Source organism: Mycteria americana, chromosome 2, assembly GCF_035582795.1.
Source record: "Mycteria americana isolate JAX WOST 10 ecotype Jacksonville Zoo and Gardens chromosome 2, USCA_MyAme_1.0, whole genome shotgun sequence".
NCBI lineage: Eukaryota > Metazoa > Chordata > Aves > Ciconiiformes > Ciconiidae > Mycteria > Mycteria americana.
Window position 1 is genome coordinate 49309171 of NC_134366.1, and position 26722 is coordinate 49335892.

Below are 26722 nucleotides of genomic sequence, written 5' to 3' on the forward strand. Positions count from 1 at the left end.
GTCTTATTCAGGCCTCTCTTCCAAAGGCTTTTAAATCTTTGAGGTTTGTAACTCTGAAATTTCCCCTTCCCCCCAAAATGGTGACCTTCACTGGAAAACCCATGAGAAAAGAGGGAGAGAGGAAATACTCCGTACTTCCTGCTACAGAGGAAAGAAGAATTTTTGATGTTGGCTCTGAGGTAGCATGATTCACTCAGTGGCCTGTCAGTTTGGGTTGTCTCAGTGTGGTTTTTGCTTAATGTGCTTGCCTCGCCTCCTATTTGATCTATGTGTGCGTGACCAAAACCTCTAATTTTCAGTGTTGCTTGTTGCTAGCTCACTGGGAACTACATATAGGCCAGGAGTTGCCCTAGGGAGTTACTGCTGCTGTTGGCTGGATGGAGGACAGATGGAGTGCTACAGATGGGCAAGTCTCAGCACCCACCCACCAAACCTCCCAAAACCATTAGGTGGAGGCAGCCTTTTCAAGTACTTCTGAAACCTCGGCTTGGAGGGACAGTGTGGAACAGTAGATACAGAGGTAAAAAATCCTGCTAAGGAAAGCCCCCATTCAGAGTTAGGATGTAATGGTTGTTGCTTTTAACTATCCCAAAGTCTCAGAGGTGGCTGAGACGCTTTAGTCAGGCTGAGCTTGCTGAGGAAGTTAACCAAGGCTCAGAAACCAACTTTGGAGACCTGAAAAACATGAGATTTTTTGAAGACTCCTAGCTTGTACAATGAGCGAGTTGAGTGTTGTGAATCACCGATGTTCCTTTGCAGCTGGAAATCCTCTAATGTTTCTATTTCTGTAGGTATCTATATGGTGTTCCTCAGAGGAGCATCTGAGCGTCAGGTGCCTGGCTTGAAGAACGTGTAAGAGATTTAAATAGTTGGGTGAGTTATGGGGAGGAAGAGCAGGTTTTGTGGCAGGGAGGGTACATAGGGACATGGGGAGAATGGCTTGGAAGAATGAGAGTGTGAAGGGGAAAAAAACCTTTTCACTTTTGAATTAAACCTATCTTTTCAGCTCACCATACAGGCATTGAGGCAGCAGGGGTACCTTTCCCCAGGGGGAGCGAAATAGGATGGGAGCAGCTGAGGAGAAGCAAGTCTCTGGGAGAGTTATGGTTAGGTTAATTTGTAGATGTTAGTAAACCCAGTGTAGCATTCCTGACATGGGATGAGGTCTGGCGTGTCCTGAGGAAAAAGGGCAGATGAGTTTGTTAAAAGTGACACTAGTGCAATTCCCGTTATCAGAAGAGTGCTCTTCTTGTGAACTGACTGCTTCCTCAAACAGGCAACTTCTCTCATCATGAGACAGGGCTGAGACAAGGTTGTCTTTGTGAGATACGCGCAAGCTCATCCCTGTGTTGTTGTTTGCAGAAAGTGGTCATTTGAGTTCATGTTGTTCAACAGTTATTGATGTGAGGAATATCAGAGACAAAGCACTTTACTCTCCAAATCAGGAAACTGTCCCTGGTCTAACGCATCTGTCCTGTTTGGCAAAGTCCAGTGTAACGTTTTAAAGGGGTTTAAGTCAGGTCTTAGAGTGGAGGTCCAATTTGGCAGGTGTAGCATTAAAATAAGTTGTTAGGGTTGCCAGCTTTCCCCACTCAGGGTTAAAAATTAACTCTTATCTCATGGGGTTCTTATCGTGCCAGTTGTATACTCGTATCTGTTGCTCAGTTTTGATCTTTTTCTAAGAACAGTTCGCAAATACAAGGAATAGGGGGGGAATGCAGGCCAGTTGTTCATAGAATAGGGAAGTTTGCACAAAGATGATACAAAACTTTACTGATTCTTTTGTGTCAGTCTTTCCTGTCAGGTTAGGGGTGCAAGCAGTATTTTGTGAATGTCATTAGTTTGTGTTCTTATGCTGTAAAATGCAAATATCCCTAGAGCGCAAGGGCCTCCCCACAAAAGGGCTTTACTGTAAGGAGTCTCTAACTATAAACGTGCTACTTTTCTGCCAGGCATTTGCAAAATATGTAAATGTTTTTGTGCACTTCATCTACTTACTCTCCTCAGCTATGCTATGATACTCTGTGAATTTGTTTTTCTGGACACCTATTTTCTGCAAGATGCGTTTTATTACTAAATGTTTATATGCCCGAACACTTCAAAAAAAAGTTTGTGTGTATGAGCGTGTGGGAAATCCCATGCGGGAAAGCATAGGTTTGCAGCATGGTCTCCTGATTGAAGTACTAAAAGAAATAAAAAAATATTCCTCCAAAAACATAGCTTTGTAATTGAAATGTGAAGGATTGTTGCTGTAGAAAATGAAGGGGGAAGATTAATTTAGCAAAGACAATTTCACTTCTCAGAATGGAAACCTTAACTGACGTTCAGGCTGTGCCTGCCTTTTATTTTTAATCGTCCTATTTAATGTAGTCCAGTGTGCGTTTTTATCAGTCACATATCTTTATATGCAGTGTTAAAGCACAAAGGGTTGAGTTGCCCAGTAAAAGCATGTGTGTGTGCATGACAGAAGAGTCATGCTGTCTTCTTTGCACTTCACCTCAGACCCTTATCTCCAGCAAACAGTTCTTTAGCTTTACGGATGTGCAGCTTTGTGTACCTGCATGGTACAAAATGAGAAAAGCTAGCAGCACAGCTGTAGTAAATGCCACTGGGACTCTATGTTTCCTGCAACAACAAAGTACGAAGTACTTTTTCCAGACAATTACTGGAATGAAATTATTTAACTAAATTAGTGGTGTTACAGTCCTGAGAGGTAGAGGCTTCCTTTCCCCAGTTCTTCTTTTATCTTTGCCGTGAGGTTTGCGTTCAGTGTTCTTTTGTCAGTGTGTCTTGTAGCCAGCTGTATGACCAGGTAGGTGTTTTTTTCCATACAGTTTCCAAAAGTGTGCCTTGCAGTTATCAGTCAGTATCTGCTTTTATGGGACAAATCATGTTTACGTTACACAAGGGAATAACACAGTTAAAATTGTTGTGACTTATGAAGAACATGATGCTGATTTGGCTCAGTATCCTCACTTGGCTGTTTTGTTTCATATAGAATGTTAGAACAGGTATAGAATTGCGGGCACCAAATAATTAAAGGTCTTGTGATACCAGTGGGGGCCATGTGATGAAGTGCCCTTGTTTGGAATGGCTAGACCAGAGTAGTTATGTTAATGTGAAATACTTCTGTAAGCAGTAGAAAGTAGTGGACCTTGTTTTCCAATGAATTTGTCTTGCAGATCCGATTTACTTTTTAACTGAATTATACCAAGTCTGCAGTGTGAGCTGTGCTCCTAGTGTACACTGAAAATGCACTTGGGTGGGGGGAGTGGATTCTCTGATATTGGGCTGTAACAGAGGTCTCACTGCAGCCTTTTTATCAATGAAGAGACACTCTCCTCATGGACTTCCTCCCAGCTTCCTGTTCTGATTGCACATGGAGGAGTGTAATATTTTGAAGACCTCTACCTTCTGTCGAGGTTGGCCAAAATTGACCAACGAATTAAAAAAAATGTAGCTGCTGGAGATGCAGACATGCCTACAGTAACACAAAGAGAAATTTTATGAAATCAGATTAAAAGTAGGTCATTGTAGCTACCCCACTAACCAATTTAATTACAGTCATTACATTTTGTTTACAGTTTTGCAGGTAAATCTTTTCTTTTCCTTTAAGTGGGCTGTTTCCATTCTGCTTCTTTCTTTAATCTCCAGGATATCCTCCTCTGTAAAGAAGTTTGTCACCCCCATACTGGTACTTATTCCAGCAGGAAAGGGAGCAGTCACCTTCAGACATCAGCAGGCACGGCCCAAGAGTGCGAGGAGGGACTGATGGCATGCCCTGTCTTGCCTCCTCCGCCGTACTCTGTGCCAAGTCCTTAGTGTAATGCATTGATGTCATTGCTGCTCTGCAGTTTTGTGCAAGTTAATGCCCTCGGCCTTAGTCAAATGCTATTATATAAGAGGTAATGATGCATCACCTAAAAAGCTTTTGACCCACAGCAGGTCACCTGTGCCTGACGCATGTATCATCCTGTTTTCACATAGCAAATATTTACAGGTGTACATAATAGGAAAGGAAATGCTGGAGGAACAGGGTTCTGCTCTAAAGAATTCTGGGCAAAATGTTCTGTGATCAGGAAGGACTAGATCAGGTGTTTATAGAAGCTCTTCCTATTTTGAAACCTTGGGAAACCAGTTAAGGTACATTACCAGCTTTCTTTGCCATAGGAAGTGGGAGCTCTGCACCTTTCTGTGGCATGGACTGTGTTTTCTAAGAATACCTCTGGAAGGACCACAGAGGGGAGAAGTACCTTTCTCCCCATTTTACAGAGGAGAAGGCAGGTAAAAAAAGTTTCAGTGCATTCTCCTTGTGCAATAGCCTGGGTCGAAAGAACCCCTTCACCTCTGGAGAAAAAGAAAGGGAGTAAATGCATGTCTCATGGGTGTGATCTGATGCAAGGAAGAGGGAAACTGTGAGACCTTGCTCCCTGTACTGAGGAAAGGGGTGATTGGGAGGTGACGAAGAAGAGGAGTAGGCTGTGCAGCTACATGCCTCCAGCTGAGTTGTGGTCTCTGTTCAGGGCTCCTGTGTTCTGCCTAGGAGATCCTGGCAGGGATAAAGATGCATGTCTTGGGCTGCTTTGGGACAACAGGATCAACCCATTGGGAACATGCTGCCTTCCCTTGCGCTGTGCCACTGAACTGCTGTGCACACAGTAGTCATTTATCTGTGACTTCAGGGCAAATGCACTACCTTACATAGTGCTAGTGGGGCTGGGCCAACTCTAAACCTCCTTAATCCTCCCCCAGTAAATCTCTGCTTGGGCAGTCTGCTGGGAACTAGCACTCGACGAGGTCCCATGCTGTGCCTGTCTGCCATAGGATGCCCCATGTCCTGCTCCCTGCTGGCTGTTGTAAAATAAGGGCTCAGCTCCCAGCTGCCATCTCTTCCAGGCTCTCTGTACATGCCTGCAGTTGGCCTGGTCCCTGTTTTCCTGGCATGCCTCTTGCACAGCCTTTGTGTCTCTGCAGCCTTGAATTGGAGCTTGTTCTGGCCTTTGGGAAGGATGGGCAGGATCCCCTTGTTGGTCCTTGCTCTTTTCCCCCATTGTGTGAGGAAGAGCCTTTGGTTTGGCCACGCGTTTTGGTTTGCCATTGCCCACATTGCACAGTCTTCTCACTTATGCTCCTTTCTGTAAGTTTCCAAACTGAACAGATACTGCTGATATTACTGTGAGTGCTTAGAAGAGGAAACATTGACTCACTGGGTTTGTTATTCCTGCTTTTTTTCATTGGTACCAAACTCAGCAAGTTGCCAGGAAGTGTGGTACTTTATATGATCACTCAGTAGAATCAAGATAGGAATCTTGGGTATGTAATATTGTTGATCTAGGGTAAAAAATCATGTTTGGCACCATAAAAGGTTGGCCGGTCTTTGCTGTGCTGGCTTTCTCTCCCTGAAGCAGCACAGTTGTGGTGGGGATTTTGCAGGCCAAGGCCTTTGCTCAGGTAGCACATGGTCCACGTGACAGTTGTGTCATAACGTGACAACTGCCATCAAAATACGGAAGTGGAAACTAGCAGGTAACAAAACACAGGTATTAAGAGAAACTCACTAGTAAGCCTAGTTTCAGCCTTTTCTTTATATTTACCGTGTTTCTGTCTCTCTGGCTTTGTTAAGGTTTGTTTCATTTCAAAAAGAAAAGAATACGGGGTCACATCAGGACCATTTCCAAACAATACCTCAATACATAGGGTAGAAGGATGGTCCATTTGATTCATTCAGATACCTACTTCAGTCATGCCAATTTAGTTATTTTGGAAGTGAAAGGAAAAAAAAAAGGAAAGGAGATATAATCATTTGACCTAATCACATTTGTATTTCAAAAGTTTGTAAGATTTTAATTACAACTTAATTTCATTGTAGTTCAGGTTGAATGATAACAAAAGCACAGACGTGTAACGGCAAATTTTCTAAAGATTCAGTACTTTGGGTGTTGTGCTTGCTTGAAAATTTGGCTGTACCATTGCAGACAGAATTCTGAACAACCTTTGAACAGGATGCTCAGTAAGTTCCCTTTGCAGTTTCTATATGGCTTTTTTTGAACAATTGTTCCCAGGTTAATGTTTGAAAGTTTGGATCCCCAGGCATGGTTGTTTTACTAAAGTGTTTGAGGCTTTTAATTAATTTTAATTTATTAATTTTAATTAAGGAAAGATTTTCTGTGAGTGCTAGGTATAACTCACTTGATATTGCTCTAAGCAAGGGAGGTGGTGCAAGGTATATTTATCCAGCCAGGGATGCTGTAACAGAGCTTAAAATAAAGTGGTGTCCTCTTACATCTGTTGGGAACAGTCGGTTCTGAGGAGGGGATGAGAGATGTTTCTCGTACTAAAACCAGTCTCCAGTATAAATCTTTTAGTAGCTCTTATGAGTTAAAAATATGCTCCAGTGCCAGAGAATCAAACATGCATCATATTTTGACTCATTGGCCCGTGCCTAGTCTGTGCCTTGAAAGTCTCCCTGAAATGGAAAAGTCGTATCCTTTTACTCTGCAGCCTGTAGGGAAGATCTGGCAGAGCGTTTTGGGAGGGAAAGTCCTGTGTCATCAGAACCTCCCTCAGGGTCACAAGATGAATTGCATGAAATGCCAGCCCGAGCTGGGCTGTAAGACTAACTGTGTTGTAATTCCAACAAGAGAAAATTGCTCTCTGAGCTTTGCTCAGTAGTTTTGAAAGATAGAACTGAAAAAATAACTGAAATGGAAGGTGAAATCTAGAAGGAAATATAAAGGAGGTTCCTGGAAAAGAGTTGGCCTTATGGGAATTCATTATTAAACAGGATCTAAAATGCTAAAGCACCTCTCTTCTGCTCATTTGAGATGATAAAGACTTTAATTTTATTTTTGGCTTTTACAGAATTGCAGGTGTCACAGAGAAGAATAATCTTCATGAGCCCAGTGGTCACCACGGATATGAACTCTGCTGTTTTCATCTAGATGGATGAAAAGGTTAACAGCCCAGAAGGGGAGCTCTTTTGGTTTTCAAGATGGCAGCAACTAGTGGAGAAAGCCAGCTGCAGCGGATTATCAGAGACTTGCAAGGTACAGTGCCATGCTGACAGTCATTCTGTAGGCTGGACTGTGTCCTCCATGTTTTAAATAACAGAGAGTAGGAGTTGTGTTTTCAGTTGTGTAACACTTTTGTGCAGCAATTGTAGCAACATAGTTCAAGGTGCGTGATGTGCTCAATATAGAGATGTGACTTATTTTTTTGAGAGATGTGCTGTACCTTCTGCAGGATCCTAAATTCTTAAATCTTGCAAATTTAAACATACAAGATGAGAAATAAGTTTTACAATTAAAAAAAAAAAGTGTCTGTGGGGTGTGCAGTGTGAGCTAGGACTTTGTTGGCATGAATAGAGCTATGCTATTACAAGACTTCATGTGAGATAAGGAGAGGGCCTTAGACCCTCTCTTGATGAGACCCTCTCTTGATGAGAAGCTGGTGTGGAGTTGCTGCTAGTGTAGGAAGGGAAAAAAAACAGAAGGCCAAACCAAACTGGGAGTGGAGACCCAGAGGAAGAGTGCTGGAGAATTGGATCTGCTGTTCCTGCTGCAGTGGAACAGGCTTTCTGTGCATCTGACTTTTCCTCCACTGGCAGTAGCCAACCTCATTTTCCACAGTTCTGTTGCAGGCAAAATTGGCAGCAGATTCATAACCGTTTTCCTGCTCTGTCTCTGTCCTAATCAGTTGCTTATACCAAGATCCAGATATTTTTCCTTTTAGTTTTTATTAAATATAAGGTATGGTATGCAACAAAGCTGGGAATCTAGATCTTCCTGTAATATAAAAAGCAGATCTTCATGCCTGTTAACAAGAAGAGATTTTAATTTGCAAAGGGAATCGAGTGGGACTGGGAGCTAAGGCTCACTCAGGCACCTGAAAGAAGTACAAAACCAAGTGGAAAGGAAGCTCAAAATCAGTAATTTCTGATGCTGAGAAGTACACCCTTTTGCGGCCAGAGTGTCCGGGGAGACAGCAGAGTTTGCTTTGACTTGAGATTTCCTCACCCCCTACGGGTGTAGGTTTTAGGGAGCAGGAGTTGCTGTATGCTTATTTTTATGTAAATTGTTTTTCCCATTTGTGTTTTGTAACCAGCACAAGCTGAACCTTCCTGAATAAAGCATGGAGAAAATAAATGTGCTGACTGAATGACTGTTCTTGTGTTACTGATCCCCTTTAGCAGATTACATGCTTTGTCCTTTCTAATCAGAATTCTGTTTGTCCTGTGGCAATACCTTAATGTGCACGAGACAGCAAAAAGTTATTTCTCTTTCCTCTGCTGAAGAACCAGTTAGCAATTGTCTGTTACCAGTTTTTGCTAAGTGTCAGAAGGAGGTTTTGCTCTTTTTAAGAAGAAGAAGTAGTTGGTATATATAAGGTTTTTTTATAGGTTTTTTTATAGGTGGTGTGAAATTGCCAGCATATCAATAAGCTTTTTGCACTGTTGTTAAGACAGCTGGACTGAAAGAAACTGAATACACATGCATAATGTCCGGGCAGAAAACCCATTTATTTGGTTGTTTATGGATTCAGTGCTATATATCTCTTGCATTAGTTAAGTATTTTGGTGTCTTGTTTTAAAGATGCTGTGACTGAATTAAGTAAAGAATTTAAAGAAGGAGGGGAACCGATCACAGATGACAGTGTCAACTTGCAAAAATTTTCCTACAAGCTTGAGTACCTTCTACAGGTAAAAAGTGATGTGTGTCATTTGTAATCCACCATCAAAGCTAGGCCTTGTTTTCTCTTATTGACTCTTCAGTATGTGGGGTTTAACTCAAATAATCATTAATATCCAGTTGAGTCTTTTTTTTTTTTTTCAGTAAGTGGACTGAAATGTGTGCTGCTTATTGTACTTATTTGAAGTGAAAGTAAATAAATATAATCAAAAGGCAGTGCTGGCAGTTTGATTGAAGAATGTAAGGCATTTTTCTATTGATCTGAAAGATTTGACCTTGATTTTAAAGCTATATCCTGCTACATTATCTTGGAAAAACTGTGTTAATGGAATCTTGATAACATTTTAATGCAAAATAAGTACTAGTAAGCTGTTCACAATGCAAACATAGTAGTGTGAGTAATTTATGGAATTTTTAGCAATTTCACTTTGGAAATTTATTTTTATTGTATGGGAAGCTTAATGCAAAAGGCTGATTTTTAATCTGCAATGCTGCTTTTTGGCTGTCCTCAAAATTTAAGTAAAGGGGGCACTGCTGGGCAAACTGAAATTCAGTTTGCATAGTCTTGTGTCTACGTACACTGTAATCATGTCACTGATTGCAACAAAGACATGCTAATTTAACCTTAATCTAGGCAAGGGAATTTTAATTGGGTTGCAGAGGCTTCAGCAGAAGCTGAAGAATCCTTTGGGATTTGAATGGTCCAAGCTGCAGTCCATACCCTCGCTGCATTGCTGCTCTGAACATGATTTAGCTAGAGCAGGTTTTTCTGGTATGTATGTACTTGTGTGCTGTTGCCACACTTGATTGCAGGTGTCTCAGCAACTGGTTGTTAGTTCCTTGCTCTTGAACAGCTGCTGAATCTGCTGCAAGTCTTTGTTTCAGCAGTTTTGAATAGATGTCTGTATTTTAACTGGACCCAGAAAGTTATTATCTGTAACTGTCTGTAAAGGAGCTTTTGTAACTGCTGGATTGCATCAGTGCAGTACAACGTCTCTTTTCTTTGTGAATACATTGGCTAAAACTAAGAGGAAGCATGAAAGCACATGTTGCTGGGAGAGGAACAGAATTCCAAGTAGCTATATATAAGTATATTTATATTTAAGTTTTGCTCATTGCTTTTGTTTTCCTTTTTTAAGTTTGACCAGAAAGAAAAAAGCACATTGCTGGGGAACAGAAAAGACTACTGGGATTATTTCTGCGACTGTCTGGCAAAAGTCAAAGGAGCTAATGATGGAATCCGCTTTGTCAAGTCTATTACGGAAGTAAGTATATCAGTTAAGCATCATAATATGTGGTTTATGTTTTGGTATGTCTTTTCAGAGAGCAACAGAAACCAAAAGAAAATACACTGCTTTTAACATATGGCAAAAAAAAGTTGGGAATTTTTATTTTTAATTCTCATGTAAAGTATAAAAATGCAAGGTTATTCTTTTTACTAGGGTACTAAACTATATAGGATTAGATAGCCTGACTCTTACTTATTTTGAAGACAACTTACAAAAGTGAATGGTTCTTTTTGTCTCTGGTTGTGCCCTGTCTTTTCATAAACTTAGTGCCATTTTCTCTAAAAAGGAATGAAAAATTAAGTCAAGGGTAGAGCCTGCCATCTTTAGCACAGCTTAAGGCAGGACTTGCTCTAAGAGTAAGAGGAAAGATTCACCACGTTTGACATTTCTTTGACAAGACTGTCAAAAGTCTTGACAAGACTTTTTCAACTGGTCAGTAGAGTTGAGGAGTACTGACTGAGAGCAGCGTTTCATCTTCTGTCTCAACTTTGTTCCTCCATGTCAAATAGCATGATGTAGTGGCTCGGGACAGTTGTCATTATTCCCTCGGGTAAGCTGTCCTGAACAGGACAAAAAGCTTTATTTTTATTAGATATAGTAATAAAAGCTTAATCTTGTAACAAACAGCCATGTTATGTCTTCAGCTCAATGAGTGGGTGAAGTAAGTGCTGTGAGAAGCTTTCTGTGCTGATCCTGAGTCTTTAGAATCATCTGAAGAACGACTTCCCTTGTGGGTAAAAGAGGCAGTGGTGTGGTGGTGCTGGCCAGTGTTGTCCTGTTGCTCAGTTATGTTATCTGTGAGCAGTGCTGACTTGTATTAGCAAGTTACTATTTACAGCAGATTTCCCTATTCTCTTAGCAATTCCTCCACAGCAGCTCTAGATAATGTTGCCTTGAGCCATCTGAAAGAGAGCCATGATACTCTAGCAGAGGCAGGCTCTGTGTTCCCTAGCTCACTGTCTTCTCTCAGCAACTTAGGCAATATTGCATTTTGCTGTTCCAAGGCGAACAAGCCAAGGAAGGGCTCCAGTTTGTTTTACTACTGGAAAGGGAAATAGGGGAGAGCCATGGAAATTAGGTTTGACTTTCCCACTACTTCCAGGAAGACTGGAGAAGGACAGTGACTGCTGCTGCAGGAAAGATCCTCTGACTGTAGCTACTGGTTCCTAAATTCTCAGCAGCAGTAGCCAATCTGATTTCTCTGCAAAGGTGACTGTGCTGTAGCCTTCAACAGTCTGTTGGCTGTGGTATCACCTGCATATTACCATGTATAAAGGCTGCTCTGCTTTTTCCTCCTTTTTCAGTACCTCTGGCTGTTTAATGGTTAGCATGGTATCAGCAATTATTATTTGGAAGAAGGACATTTTCTACTTCAATTTCTGTGCAGTCACAGAAATTAGCTTGTGGAAGACTTGCTTCAACTTTATTAGCATGTGGTTTAGGAATATGAACTCTAAAAAAATCAGTCAACCATTTCGGATAACTGAGCTGGCAGACTCGGGTCCAGAAATGAAATGACAGATGACAGAAAAACGTGTTGGTTATTCCCCTTCATGACAGGTGGAAATCAGCAGCCAATTTTTGAACCTGTCTGGATAGAACATAAAGGTTTCCAAATGTCCCTTATTTGCTCACTGAACAGTACTTGTTGACTTTCAAAGATGGAAGTGAACAAGGAGGAAAGAGTAATGGCAGTTAGTTTTTAAGAATGGTCAGACATTTAACAGCATAATGCTTCCTCTTCCGCTTTGCCTGCAGCGCTTCTAATATTAGAGTGCATGATATACTAGAGAGGTGGAGCAAGGAAGCAAATAGGAATACCCTGGAAACTGCCGAGCTGTTAATTAAACAGAGAGCCTTGTCCTTGATGGCATTAGGTGAGCAGTGAGTTCTGGTCCTTTCCCTTTCAAAAGGGGATTACACTGAATACACATCTTTCCAAGTCGTTACAGCCACACATTGCACACGCTACAGTGCTACAGCCATACATTGCACCTTAGCTACAGTGTTTGCAGTCAACATGGAAACATTGACAATACCAGACACTGCCTACTTCCCTGAATCCTGGCAGGGCTCTAGCAGGAGGTGGCATGGTTTTGCTTCCTAGTCAAATGGTCTTTGGCTGCTTGTAGTTGCATATATGTAAATAGTTTCCTGTACTTCTTGTCATGTACATCCGTTCCAGTATCTCCATGCTTAAAAAAGGCATTGTGGTTTAAATTGATAAACCAATGGGAGTAAGGATAGAATTAATTCAGTGGCTTCCAGTGGTTTTTTTGACTATTCTTAAGATATTCACTAAATATGCCTAATTAGGAACAACACTAGTAAGCTTCTCTGCACAGAGCAGGGATGGCATCTCCCTGAAGAAATATTCAGACATCTACAGGGTGAATGAAGGTGAAAACCAGCTGGCAAATTAAATTTGCTGGTTTTGGGGTACTTAGCCTTTGGGGACCATGTTATTTCACACTTTGTGTCCTATAGAATTCAAAACAAAAAGCATTAAAAGGCGTTGCTTCTTTTGCTCCACATTTCATCATTCCATTTATAAGGAACATTTTTGTATATAGTGGATTGTTGTGGAGAAACCTGTGTCTTACTTGAGCGCAGAAGCCTGGTAACAGCAAAACCAAGGAAACTGAGGGTTAAGGTATTGCTCTGACTTCACCATAGTGGACCACTGATCGGAAGGAGAGAAAGCTTGTGGGACCTTTGAACCTTCTTTCACAATAACTTTTCAAGCAAAATTTACAGTAACCTACTAACTTGAGCCTCAGCCCCTCTAATATTTTCCTTGGCTTCCATTTTTAAATCATTAATATAAATAGTTTGTTAGTTGTATGAGCAGTTTGGTTAGGAGCATGGCTGACTGGCGAGAAATTCTTTTCATCCCTTTTGTTTTCTGTTCCTAAATTGATTACTGATTTTGATGGAAAGGAGAAATGAAACATTACTGTTTAGTGTTTCATTATTTTGCAGGACAACAAATAGCTCAGATGTAATAGACAAAACAAGACATCAATTCCCCAAGTCAGTAGCTATAACAAAATTTAGTGCTGAGTTTTGTGGTCCCCCTTATGTTGATTTAACAGCTGTCTTCATAAAAAGATCCATTAATTTCAGTCATGCAGCTGCTCTTGGTCTGAAGTAAGAATTAGATTTTTATCAACTTAATGGCTAAGTATTAAGAAAAGCTTTTTGCATCGTCTGGGGTTACTGTGTCTGTGGGGATGTATATTTGTATATGTGTACATCTTTGTTCTGTGACTAGATCTGCCCTAAACCTCTTCCCGCTGTGGCCAGACACATCTTAAGTAACCTAAGCAGTCACTTCTGGCTTTGCTGGGCATGTTGAGATTTTGCCTTATACTGGGAATTGCCTTTAGCATAGTCTGTGCTCATGTACTCAGTATAGTAGATGATTCATTGGCCCTGTGATGCCTTTTATATTATTATAAAGTGGACCACAGCCAGCTATAGATACAAATTCGTCATTCAAAGAAGATTCCATGCAGTGACAGTGTTGGGAGAAGGCGTCTCTCAGTGGCAGTTCTTAACTACTTCCTTCACAACTGGTGGCTTATTGTGGGATTTTTTGTGTCAGTATGTAGACTGTTCTGTCCACGTCTCTACATTATTACAAATGATACTTAGAATTTTCTTTTCTTATGGTTTCTCCCTTCCAGCTACGAACATCTCTTGGAAAAGGAAGAGCATTTCTTCGTTACTCCCTGGTTCACCAAAGGCTAGCAGACACCTTGCAGCAATGTTTTATGAACACCAAGGTGACCAGGTGAATAGCTAAGTACCTTGTTAACTAATGGGTGTTTGCTCAGTATAATCCATCAACATCACCTAGTAGCTATTGAAAGAAATTGAAACTGTTCCAAATGGTTGGCTTAGAGAGTTGATAATAGGATAGGAAGGATAATAGACCTTTTGGCCTGGGTCACTGGTTCATACCTATCTTAGGCTGGTAAAGGTTGAAAGTTGTTACAGCTAAATGTGTGTGGAGTGGGTGGTGCTGATGCTTCTATATGTTGGTTTCAAAGGTGACATTTTTATAAGCATTGAAGATCCTGTGTTTGATCTTCTGTGTTGTACATCATAAGGGAGGATTAATTTGGATGTGTTGCACAAAGCCCCAGAAAGCGCTTGCATGCATCTCTGCATTGTCACACAGAGGAACAGCTTGCCCCTGGTCAAGGAACACCGGAAGATAGTTTGTAGTTGGTTGGAGGAGCACTGGTAGGGCATTTAGAAAAAGCCAACTATTTGCACAGTGTATTTAATTCTGGTTGCTGCTTTCTGACCCTCATTTTTGATGTATTAACTGTGTGCTTTAGGTATTTACTCTGTGATTATCCAGTGTATAGCAAATACTTTGTCTTGCCAGTGTTTTGCCCAAGTACTACAGCAAAAAATATTTTGTGCAGGGCTCCTTTAAAGATATTTCTGTGGAATTCATTGAAGCTGTTTGATTTCTTTCACATCAAAGGGATGGGATGTTGGTTGGTCGGTCTGGTTGTTTTCAGTTTGCGTTTAGAATAGCGTACCATAATTTTTCTGGGGTGGAGTGAATAATGATGTTGTGGGGTTTTTTTGCAAGTGAAACTGCTGCTTCTTTTTTACTTATGAATGAGTATGACATTTTTTTTTGTTTTCAAGTGACTGGTACTATGCAAGAAGTCCATTTCTTAATTCCAAAATGAGTTCTGACATTGTGGGTCAACTCTATGAGCTCACTGACATTCAGTTTGACTTGGCATCAAGAGGCTATGATTTAGATGCTGCTTGGCCAGCATTTGCCAGGTAAGATAGAAACACTTTGTCATTTCGTATTAACAGGGCCATAAAATACCTGCCTGCTGCAGGATCTGTAAAAGCGTCTGCTTTTGAAGGTAGGAATACTTGTGTTAGAGCAGGCATACACTTTCTCCATGTAATTAATCTGTAACTAAATTGGCCTTTTTTTCCTTCAGTATACTGTGTACCAGAGATCAGAGTTAATGCTCTGTAATGGAGTACTTCTAGTAACTGCAGTTTAGGCCCAAATCCCAAGCTATTCTCATCTTCACAGGCACAAGAAGAAATGTTCTTAGCTCCTTCTGTTTTAAGAGCTGGGACATGTAGTGACTGAACAGCCAAGCAGTGTACTTCACTTGCAGCGATGGTAGAGATGACAATATGCAATCACCACAGCCTGATCCCACCTCAGGAGGATCAGCGAGGAATAAAGCGAGGAATAACAAAAACTACTAGGTCTGATCCAGATCCATTTGTATCAATGGGAGTTTTCTAGGGCTGCATGCTGCCACCATCTGGGTAAGCCACCACCACACAGCAATACAATTTCTTAGAGCAAAGCTGCATTGGTTCTTGTGGATGTGGGAAGTCACAACTACCAACCCCGTAATCTTTTATAGGTGCCTTTGATACCCCTATTTTGTTTTCCATCAGTTTCAGTGGTTGTTGGCTCAGACACCAGGTGCAGTTATGTCTTTTTGTATGTGGTAGTTACAACTAGATAAATCTTACATGTAAGTGTAGAAAGACATGTATGTATGTGCTTAGACTTCTATTACGTATTGTTTCTCTGTGTGATCAACAGGAGGACACTGTCATCACTTGGATCTTCAGCATATTTATGGAAGCCCCCAAGTCGAAGTTCCAGCATGAGCAGTTTAGTGAGCAATTATTTGCAGGTAAGCAAATTACAATAAATGTTTATGTGGCATGGTACATCTTTAATTAATGGCATAGTTCTGGAGAGCATGGTAGTTTTACGGTGATTATGACTCTTATAATGGTAAACTACAAAGAGTTCTTAATTAAAAATAAAGGGAATTGTCCAGTAGCTGATTCAACTGAACATGCAAATCTTGTAGAGGAAAAAAAAATATATTCAGAAGACTGCCTGCAGATAGGTATGTTTTCATTTATCTTTTGTGAAAACAAGCCCCATTTCCTGTAAGTTGGTATCTTGTAGTGCTGTGAATGCAACATACACTGTGTGTTAAGAACCTGAACTTGCTCTCATTTGAGCACACCCTTTAAATGCATGTTTAATACTTATTAAACTTTCTGGTTTTCCCCTTCTGTTCATTTAGGCCCAAGAGTTTCCCTCCAGCCCTGATGCAAATAGCTCACTAAATGTTGAACACCTTGAGGGCTTTGAAGACATGCGTGTAGAACTTGATCAGGCTGAGCTGAGGCAGAGGGAACTTCAAGGTCGTATTCATCAGCTAGAAATGGAAAACCAGGAGCTCCAGGCAGCTGTCAGCCTTCAGAAAGAACAAGTACAGGTAGAAAAGGAGAAGAGCAATAACTACAGCGAGGAGAACTCCCGGCTGGCAAAGATGATCACAGAGTTACAGAAGCAGTGTGAGGTCTCACATTCCACTCAGAGCACTGTTCATAATCTGCAAAAGTGCCTGCAGTCACTGGAACTGAATGCAGTGGAGCAGCAGAAGGAGTATTCAACAAAGCTGGAGCAGCTGGTGACCAGTAAGGAAGACTGTGCCTCAAAACTGCAGGTGTTGAATCAGGAGCTGGAGGCCTCTAGGGCTTTGGTTGCTATGAAGGATCTTTGCATCGATGAGCTCAAAGCCAAGCTGAGTTTCACAGAACAGAAGAACCTCAACCTCCTTGCAAAAGTTGATGCTGCCTTGGAGGAAAAGGGACAGCAAGCCACAGCCCACTGTGACTCTGCCCTACAGATACAGGCACTGTTAGAGAAGCTTCAGGAGACAGAGAAGGAAAAGGCAGATATGCAAAGACTCAATGACGAACATGCGTCTCAGCTGAAAGCAGCAAGGGAGGAGCTGCAGCTGAAAGAAGAGGCACAGAAGGAACTGGAATCCAGATACAATCGCCTCACTGCTGACTCCAAAGAAGAGAGCGAAAAGCTGCTTGGGAGCCTGGAAACCATGGCAAAGGAAATGGATGCACTTCAGAAGGCCCTGACCCTGAAAGGAAAGGAGATGGCTGAGCTCCAGACCCAGGTAATGGGGTTGCTGGCTCAGGTGGGGTCACTGGAAAAAAATCTTGAGGAAGCAAAGAAAGAAAAAGAGAAACTTGAGGAGGAGTATGGTAGGAGGGAAGGAACACTGAAGCAGGAAGCCCAGTTGCAAGCAGAGCAACTTGAACTACAGGAGGGTCGCTTAACAAAGGTGAGTCAGACTGTGCGTAGCCTTGAGGAGCAAAACCGGAAACTCTTGTCTGAGAAAGAGCATCTCAGCCAGAAAGTCAAGGAGCTGGAGGAGCAGATGGAGCAGCAAAACTCTGCAGTGAGCGAAATGGGTGAGGAGAGCAGGAAGCTGAAAGTGGAGAATGCGAATTTGCAGCAGTCCAAGAAGAAGATGGAAGGGAAGCTGAAAAACTTGGAAGCTTCTAAAGCTTCCCTGGAAGCCGAGGTAGCCAGGCTGAGAGCCTCTGAGAATCAGCTTCAGAGTGAGATAGATGATGCCCTGGTGTCAGTTGATGAAAAAGAGAAGAAGCTCCGGGGTGAGAACAAACAGCTGGATGAGGACTTGCAGAATGCCAGGAGGCAAAGTCAAATTCTGGAGGAGAGATTAGAGGCTCTGCACTCAGACTATGAAGAACTAAAGCAAAGAGAAGAGACCACCAAGGACTTCTGTGCCTCACTTGAAGGACAGCTGAAGAGTGCCAAACAGCATAGTTTACAAATGGAAAAAAGCTTAGGCACCTTGAAGGAAAGCAAAGAGTGTCTCCAGTCACAGCTCACAGAGAAGGAAGTAGAACTGCAAGGCATGGAGAGCCAGTGTGAGCAGTTAAGAGCAGAAGCTGAAAGACATAGGAAGAAGGCAGAGACTCTTGAGGTAGAAAAGCTCAGCGTTGAAAAGACATGCCTTCATCAGACAAAGCTTATTGAATCCCTCACATCAGAAAAGGAATCAGTGGAAAAACACCAGCTACAGCAGACCGTTTCTCTGGAGAAGGAGGCAAAAGAGCTGGCCTCCAGACTGACCATGAGTGAAGAGCAGTTGGAGGTCAGCCGAGGTGAGGTGTCTAGGCTGCAAGCAGAAGTCCTTGACCTGCGAGTCAAGCTTCAGCAGACCACTGATGAGAGAGAGCAGATGAGAGGTGAGCTGGCAATCACAGGGACTGTCTTGGGTGAGCAGAAGGCACTTGTCCAGCAGCTGAAAGAGCAAAGTGAGTCACTCAACAGAAACCATGTGCAAGAACTGGTGCAATGTAAAGAAAGAGAAGAAGTGCTGAAAAAAGAGCAGGAGACAGCAGCCCATCAAAAAGCCGAGCTGGAAAACAATTTGCTGAACCTGCAGGAAGAGCTATCCAAGGTTAAGCAGTACTTGGAAGTTGCTCGAATGGAAAATGAAGAAAACAAAGATCTCCTCCACAGGACCAACACGGATATGGCTGAACTTGGTATTCAGATTTGTGCCTTGACCTCTGAAAAGGTGGATGCAGAAGAGCAGTTAGCCCAGGCCACAGAAAGGTTCAAAGAACTGGAAGAACAGGCAGCAGAGCAACAGGAGAAGCTGAAGCTTGACATCTCTAATCTCAGACAGGAGAACAAGAGCCTGCAAGAGAAATTAGAGGAGGCTCAAATATGTGCCGCAGCTGTCCCAAGTCTGCAATTGCAGCTGGAGACAGTAAAGAAACAGGCACAGAGTTTCCAAGAGACCAGCCAAGAAGAGCTGTCTGCAATAAAATTTCAAATGAGCACTGAGATTCTAAATTATCAGACAAAATTCAAGGTAAATTAATGTGATTATTATAGCTGAGGGAGCTGTGCAGGATTTCCCCTGCTTTACTGACTGCTGCAGCAATTACTGCATGAAATCCTAAGGTTTGTGTTGGTCAGGCTCTGAGACTGGCACGCAACTAGCCTTAGCCTGGGAATCTGAAAATGTCTACACTCATGACCTAGACCTATCTGAGGTAAAATAACTCCAGAGTTTTTTGAAGATGTATAGTGTGGCCATCCAAGCACAGTGGAGAGGCCATGTGATATGGAAAAGCCAGCCAGTAATGGAGAGGGTGATGATTTCTTATGTTGGCACTGAAGGTGGCATCTTCTGTAACTATTCCCTCTGGTCACAGCTGTGACTTTTTTCTTTTTTGGTAGGAATATTGCAAGACCTGTTCCCCACACCCGTAACACCACTACTCCTTAAAACTGATTTTGATGAAAGCAAACTTAGACTGAGACCAGATACTTTTGCAGTTAATTCCCTCACGTATTTTTGCTTTCAACTGCTCAAGGTAGCAGCTGAGAAGATCACAGTTTTGCTTCCAGAAAAACATGAGTCAGCCCTGTATATGTGAAACAGCATACCTAAAGGCTGAAGATTTTATTGTGTTTGTTCTGCCATTCTGAGATAACGTCTAAGACTGGCAGTTGATCAGAGGCTTATGCCACTTCTGGTATCCAGAAATCCCACGAGTTTGAGAAAACAGCATACATTCGTTTATGATTCATTTTCATAAAGGCTTCTTTAAACCTCAATATTATTTGGGCTATCTCACTCTTTTGAGCCAAAGCATTTTGCAAGTTGGGCCTTCTTTTTGTTGAGAACTGTAATAGCCCATAGGAAGTAACAATAAAACACAGCTAGTCTGCCATCACAGAGGGGAGTTTCCTGGAATCCATGAGTTGGGTGTCTCTTTAGCTGTCTTTCATGAGCCTGACAGTGGTGCTGCATTTATCCCATACATAGCAGTAAGAGCACTCATGATTCACAATTGGGAATTTTGTAGATGAAGGGGTGGCTGCCAGAGGAATGCTAACTCCTGGCTCAATCTCTCTGCTAGGCTGTCAGTGAAGAGTGTGGGAGAGTAAGAGAGCAACTTGAGGAACAGAAGCGACAACAGCATGCTGCAGAGGAAGAGATTACGGAGTTACAAGTAGGTGCTTGATCTGATTAAAAGACCAGTGTTTGTGTCAGCAGGCAGTGTAATTGAGAAGGCAGGCAGCATTTCTCATGACTGGCTGTGAGTCCGAGAATGTCCTTGAATAAATACAGGTGCTGCAGACAAAATACTCGGCAGCTGAAAGTTAGCCACTGAAACAGAGATTATGAAAAGCACAACGGCACTTAGGATTTGTCCTGCTTTGAAAGCTAGTCAGGTTTTATATAAGACCTGGTTATGTATACACTTCTTAATGGGGGTGCAGGTTTAAAAAGTGTCTGTTTTAGGCCCTGCATGCCCACTGCACACAGACGTGCACGTGGATCCAACTCTTTGCATGCTGCAAAGGGCACTGAATCAGGTGATTAATCTGGCTGAGAAATAACCCGTCCAGAAAAAAATAGGATTTTTGCAATGCATTTATCAAACAGTTGAGTTTGGAGGGTCATACTGAGGTGTAAGGAATCCAGAAAGAAGAAAGTTAAGGTTATTGAACCAGGCCCTGCTTGCTAGCAGAAGTACGTATACCTTTAGATGCAGTTTGGTATGTTCCCTGCAGACTCCGAGTTTGGCAGACTTCTCTGGAGAGGCTAGCTGTGAAAGAAGTTTTTGTTTCTATTGTCCTTCATGTTCCATATAGCTTTAATAAACAACGTTTTCCTCATTTTTCATTTTTTTTTCTTTTGAAACTTTTAGGTGATGAAAAAACTTTTAGGGTGTATTCTTTTGCCATTATCTTTGAGAGATTTTCCTTGATAAGGAGGCAAAGCTCAACTGACATGGACTAATAATAATTACAGGCTCAATACTGTCTGTCTTTAGAGTCTATCCCTTATTCAGTGTGACAGAAGTAATCAATCATTAGTACACAACTAATTAGTGTCTGCTTATACAATAATATCTTAATTGGTAGTTTGGCTTTAACTGATTCTTTTAAAGCATTGTTTAGGTGTCTTGGTAATTGTCCAATGCTTGGTAAAGTGTTTTTTTTTATATGTAAGGAAATACAGTAATTTATTTCACTAGGCTGCAAACACGAGTTTGTCTAGAAAGCTGGATGAAGCAAGAGAGCAGCTGTCTGAATCAGAATCTGCTCGGCTGCAGAAGGAAGAGGAGGTGACGTCTCTGAGAGAACTCTTGGAAAGGTGGGAGTTTGGGCTCTTTACACAAGCTGTTAATTGTAAGCCAAGCAGGGGGCCAATAACCAAAGCATATTGAAGATTGCTGTGGTTTATGAAGTAGCATATGCCACGGGGTTTATATAGGGCAAATAGTGCATGGGCACTGACGGGGACTATCAGATTGACACTTCAGATGAGAAATATGTAAATTACACAGCACACAGCACACTTTCATCCTTTATGAAACTGAAAGACATTTTATAACCTCTTTTACCTTATAGGTTAGTCACAAAATTAAAACACCAATACTGGCTCTTTTTTTTTCGTAAGGAATAGAAAATTTGTGCTGTCAGTTTGTTTTTTCTCTCCTTTCCATGAAGTTTCAAGGAATCAGTAAGAATTATTTGAATGGGACCACATCCTGCATGTCTTTGTCAGGTTTCTTGTCAGTTTTAAGTATCTAACGTGGACTATGTTTCCAGGGTCTGTAATGTGGGCCTGTGTGGTGCGGATTATTTGGCAGTCTGAAATAGATCTTCATGAGGCATGGGCTCACACAGAGTCTAATGAGTTAACCAAAGCCTATGTACTTTTACATTTTTGTGCTGATGTCATCTGTCTTTGTGGGAAGACTGATGATTCTTGATCTGTGCTTGATCTATGTTGTCAGTACAAAATCTAACTCACCAAAATATTTGAATTTTGGAAAGGCAGGTCCTGCTTGACCAACCTGATCTCTTTCTATGACAAGGTGACCTGCCTAGTGGATGAGGGAAAGGCTGTGGATGTTGTCTATCTAGACTTCAGTAAAGCCTTCGACACGGTTTCCCACAGCATTCTTCTGGAGAAACTGGCTGCTCATGGCTTGGACGGGTGTACTCTTCGCTGGGTAAAGAACTGGCTGGACGGCCGGGCCCAAAGAGTGGTGGTGAATGGAGTTTACTCCGGTTGGCGGCCGGTCACAAGCGGTGTTCCCCAGGGCTCGGTGTTGGGGCCAGTTCTGTTTAACATCTTTATCAATGATCTGGACGAAGGGATCGAGTGTACTCTCAGTAAGTTTGCAGACGACACCAAGTTGTGTGGGAGTGTTGATCTGCTGGAGGGTAGGCAGGCTCTGCAGAGGGACCTGGACAGGCTGGATCGATGGGCTGGGGTGAATTGTATGAGGTTTAACAAGGCCAAGTGCAAGGTCCTGCACTTGGGCCACAGCAACCCCATGCAACGCTACAGGCTTGGGGAAGAGTGGCTGGAAAGCTGCCTGGCAGAGAAGGACCTGGGGGTGTTGGTTGACAGCCGCCTGAATATGAGCCAGCAGTGTGCCCAGGCGGCCAAGAAGGCCAATGGCATCCTGGCTTGTATCAAAAATAGCGTGGCCAGCAGGACTAGGGAAGTGATTGTGCCCCTGTACTCGGCACTGGTGAGGCCGCACCTCGAATGCTGTGTTCAGTTTTGGGCCCCCCATTACAAGAGGGATATTGAGGTACTGGAGCGTGTACAGAGAAGGGCAACGAAGCTGGTGAAGGGTCTGGAGCAGAAGTCTTATGAGGAGCGGCTGAGGGAGCTGGGACTGTTTAGCCTGGAGAAAAGGAGGCTGAGGGGAGACCTCATCGCTCTCTACAACTACCTGAAAGGAGGTTGTAGAGAGGTGGGGGTCGGTCTCTTCTCCCAGGTAACAAGTGATAGGACAAGAGGAAATGGCCTCAAGTTGCGCCAGGGGAGGTTTAGACTGGATATTAGGAAATTTTTCTTCACCGAGAGGGTTATCAAGCATTGGAACAGACTGCCCAGGGAAGTGGTTGAGTCGCCATCCCTGGAGGTATTTAAAGGATGTTTGGATGAGGTACTTAGAGACATGGTGTAGTGGTGGTTTTTGGCAGTGTTAGGTTTATGGTTGGACTCGATGATCTTAAAGGTCTTTTCCAACCTATATGATTCTGTGATTCTGTGAATTCAGCTGAATTGGCTGAGTGAGTTCAGACAAGTTCAGCCCTTCGTGTCGTGTTGCTGTAGCATTTTTGATCCATTGCTAGGACTCACAGTACTGAAATTACCATATTGTCAAGCCAAGACTTACGTTCTTGGAAGCTTCCTGGGGACGTTTCTTTCTACTGACTGTGCAGTGAACTGAGTTGTTGTAACCTTTAGTTTCTGAATTGCGTCTGTGTTAGAAGAATATAGTGAGAAACTGATTTGCTTCCCTTTTGTGAACAGGAAGGCTATGGAGGAGTGTGTCTTAAATGGCCCTTTTGTGTACAACCTGCAAATGCTGGGCAACCTGCGGCTATAGGACCTTCCCCATTTAGCTCAGTTTGCAGCTGCTGATGATCTTAGCTTCCAAGGACACTAATTTTATTCCCAGTGTGGTAGCCATCATAAGTTTCACTATAAGCAGGGCATCCAAGAAGTTGCTGATTGCTGACTGTGTTCACCAGATAACAGATCTGGGTGCACTTTCAGTGATGCAGAAAACTGGAGAGATTCTGGCTAGCTATAAAAAAGATGCACACTGAGAACAGTTTCACTGAAACTACCTGTTTTTCAGGGTGGAGGACCCCTTTCTTCCATGGGGAAGACTTGAATGCACATGAGCCAAGAACGATTCTTAATTGCCTTTGTATTTGATCAGGACCCAAAAAGAAGCTGATGAAGCAAAAGAGAAGGTCCTGGATTACAGTGAGAAGCTCAGCAAGGTGGCAGCAGACAAAGATAGCAGCGACCAGAAGTTATTTGCTGAACTGGATGACCTGACAAGAACAAAACAGTTCCTTGAAGAACGTTTGATAGAACTTATCAGGTTTGCATCAAAATAAACAGCAAGCAGAAATTAAAATCCTAGCTTAGGATGTTAAGGGATACTGCCTAGGTGGTTCAGTCTTGTATTCCTGAATTGAAGATACAGATAATGGCCAAGTTCATCAGCAGTTGAAATTTTGCATTTCCATAATGCAGTCAAAAATATAACACCCAATATTATCTCCTCTTTAATGTGCTGTCTGTTTTGCAAAAAATACGTAGTTCTCTGCATGGCTTGTATTTTTCTTCCCCCCTTCCCAAGAGCTTTGCTAGGTTTCTTTATTTCTGAAAGCTCCTTAGAAGTTACAGCAAAGCAATTTTTACTGTGAAGCTTTCACCAGCATTCAAATTGAGGTTGATTAACAGTAAACCAGCACTGATAATTTCTATGTGTTTTCCTTTCTTTTAACTGTGTCTCTGCAGAGATAAGGATGCTTTGTGGCAGAAATCAGATGCTCTGGAGTTCCAGCAGAAGCTTAGTGCAGAGCAAAGGTGGCAGGGGGACACAGAGGTTAATCATTGTCTGGACTGCCAGAGAGAGTTCTCATGGATGGTGCGCCGACACCACTGCAGGTCAGTTTGTTGAACTCTGTTATGCTGTTCAAAAGCAAAATTCAGTATGATTGTTTACATGGATGAAATACTTCTTAATGTTCATAGTTCATTGGTCAAAATCATTGGTACAGGACATTGTAGAGGCTGAAAGAACACATGAGCTCACAAGGAGATAAGAGACATTAATGGAAAGGTCCCTTGACAGGTATCAAGGCAAAGATCTGGATGCAACTCTGACTTGGGGAGTCTGTCAGTTTCTCATTTCTGGAAAGAAAGAAAATCACACCCTACATAGTGTATTTATTTGAAGGATGGGTTTTTTAATATATTTATTATGCATTGCTCTGTGCATGCTGTAAACAATATTCATTAAGATGGTTTTGCTATTGTGATAGAAATATTCCAGAACAAATCCAACATGCTGTGCAGTTATAAATTCGGTTACTTACAGTAGGTATGTTCAGAGATAATTACTGATTGCAGAGTAATCTTTAAAAAAAAAGTCAGTATTAAATTATTTCCTATTCAGTTAGCCTGCTTGGAGTTATTAGTTACCTGATCTAGATTTATTCAAATATATTTAAGTGGATACATTTCAGGGTCTTAGTGATATGTTTGTTTTGGCTCTTTACTGTTCTTTATCCTCATGACCTGATTCATCATGCAAGGTGTGTAGTACTGGGACTGTTTCAGTTGCATATGAATGTAGGGAACATTTGATGGGGATTAATGAATAGCGAAGTAATTTCCGGTAACAACTTCCAAATGACTAATTTCTACTAAAATCTGTGAAACCTGCTCGTGTTTTCACCTACTAATGATTTAAATGATTATGAAAAACAAAAACACTAAGACTTCACGAATAACAGTCATCCCTGCTGGGTGCTTTTCTTCATAAAAATCTTAACTTGTTCATTAAAAAGCGGTCGACAGGTTTACTACTGAGAGACTGCAGAGTGGAGAGGGCAGGAAGGATGAATGTACATGTATGTGCCCAATATTGTTTCTTCTTCCTTGTCTGAAGGGGAGAGGGGTGATTACTAAGTAGAGACATATAGATGTGTTCTTACAGTCCTTACAATCAAATAGAGTATTGCTCTAACTGAGTATGAGTTTTGTTGTGTGTAATACTAAGTACATTTCCTTTGTATGTACTTAATATATATATTATTTATTTGTATTGCATATTTGTGGGTATTTAATCGTTTTATGTCTTTATATTTAAATGTATATTTACTTTTTTTTAGTATTTTTGTGGGTTTTTTCTGTTTTCCCTATTTATTAAGGCAGCAAAGTGTGAATGTGAATTTCTGTCCTGTGTTTATCAAGAAAACTTGCTTCACCTCAGAAAGTGGCAGAGTCTGTATTGTGAGTTCTGCCATGGATGTAGCGTTTGGGCTTTTGCAGAGAACAAGACCATTATGACAAAGCCCCAAACTCTGTCACGTAGATATATTCCACCTGTAGGTGTTACTATTCTAACACCTTTGGTTTTGAATCATTTCTAGAATGTGTGGTCGCATTTTCTGCTACTACTGCTGCAACAACTACATGGTGACAAAGCCTGGTGGAAAAAAGGAGCGTTGCTGCAGAGCTTGCTTTAATAAGCCTAGAGTCATTGTGGACAGTACAGATGACTCTGGATCCAGTGTCAACCAGGAAGGATCACCAGCTTCACTGGAATCGCCTGTGTCACCATCCGAGAGGGCTTTTGGTTAGTGTATTGTTCGAATGCTGTGGAGAAATAAGTAGTTCTTAGACACTCTTCAAGAAACCACATGGTCACCTCCTACTCCAAGGACCTGCATGTTCATGGAGTGTTTTCAGTGTGGGACTGGTCCCGTCTTTGAATTTGATTGGTATTGGCAGAAATTTGCATGTATATTAAATGAGTGTCAGTCAGCCTGAGGTTTTCAGTTGGTTCTAGTAGTTACCTAATGCTTCTGTACAGGTAGAGGAATGGCCCAGTCTTCACCCTTAAGGGTTTTGCTTGTTTGGTTTCCAGACAACCAGCTAATATTGTTTCTGTTTCTTTTCATGTCCTTTTATGGCACAGTTGCAAGTGAAGCCTCTAAACCACCAGATGATGCAGCATTTGATATAATCACTGATGAGGAGCTGTGCCAAGTACAGGAATCAGACTCTCTCCACAATGAAAGTCAGATGGAGGGAGAATCTCTGGATCAAAGCGCAACAGATATGTGAGTAAACACTGCTTCATGGAGAGGGGACTCTCTCAGGTTTTGTTTGGAGTTTTGTTTTTTTTTTCCATTCAGTGGGAATAGCCAACCTCTGCATAAAGAGGAGACACTTCTGTTCCCAGCCACATGTTCAGTAGACCAACACAAAATAATTTTGGCCTATTTTCACAGCCAGC

General features: G+C 41.9%; 1 protein-coding gene across 6 annotated transcripts in view; it reads left to right on the top strand.

Annotated features, from left to right (window-relative positions):
- FYCO1 (FYVE and coiled-coil domain autophagy adaptor 1) overlaps window positions 1-26722 on the top strand; it is a 50825-nt gene that overhangs the window by 2854 nt on the left and 21249 nt on the right. For 4 of the 6 annotated variants that reach the window (XM_075493321.1, XM_075493326.1, XM_075493325.1 and 1 more), the window contains exons 2-14: window positions 6862-7046; window positions 8592-8698; window positions 9827-9952; window positions 13666-13772; window positions 14648-14791; window positions 15591-15684; window positions 16090-18720; window positions 19778-19870; window positions 20903-21021; window positions 23624-23791; window positions 24214-24363; window positions 25854-26059; window positions 26402-26546. In XM_075493321.1, the coding sequence (XP_075349436.1) occupies window positions 6992-7046; window positions 8592-8698; window positions 9827-9952; window positions 13666-13772; window positions 14648-14791; window positions 15591-15684; window positions 16090-18720; window positions 19778-19870; window positions 20903-21021; window positions 23624-23791; window positions 24214-24363; window positions 25854-26059; window positions 26402-26546 (4145 nt within the window). In that variant the 5' untranslated portion in view covers window positions 6862-6991. Of the gene's footprint in view, window positions 1-791; window positions 853-6861; window positions 7047-8591; window positions 8699-9826; window positions 9953-13665; window positions 13773-14647; window positions 14792-15590; window positions 15685-16089; window positions 18721-19777; window positions 19871-20902; window positions 21022-23623; window positions 23792-24213; window positions 24364-25853; window positions 26060-26401; window positions 26547-26722 lie in introns of all 6 variants that reach the window. The other 2 variants (XM_075493322.1, XM_075493327.1) reach the window with 2 other exon arrangements.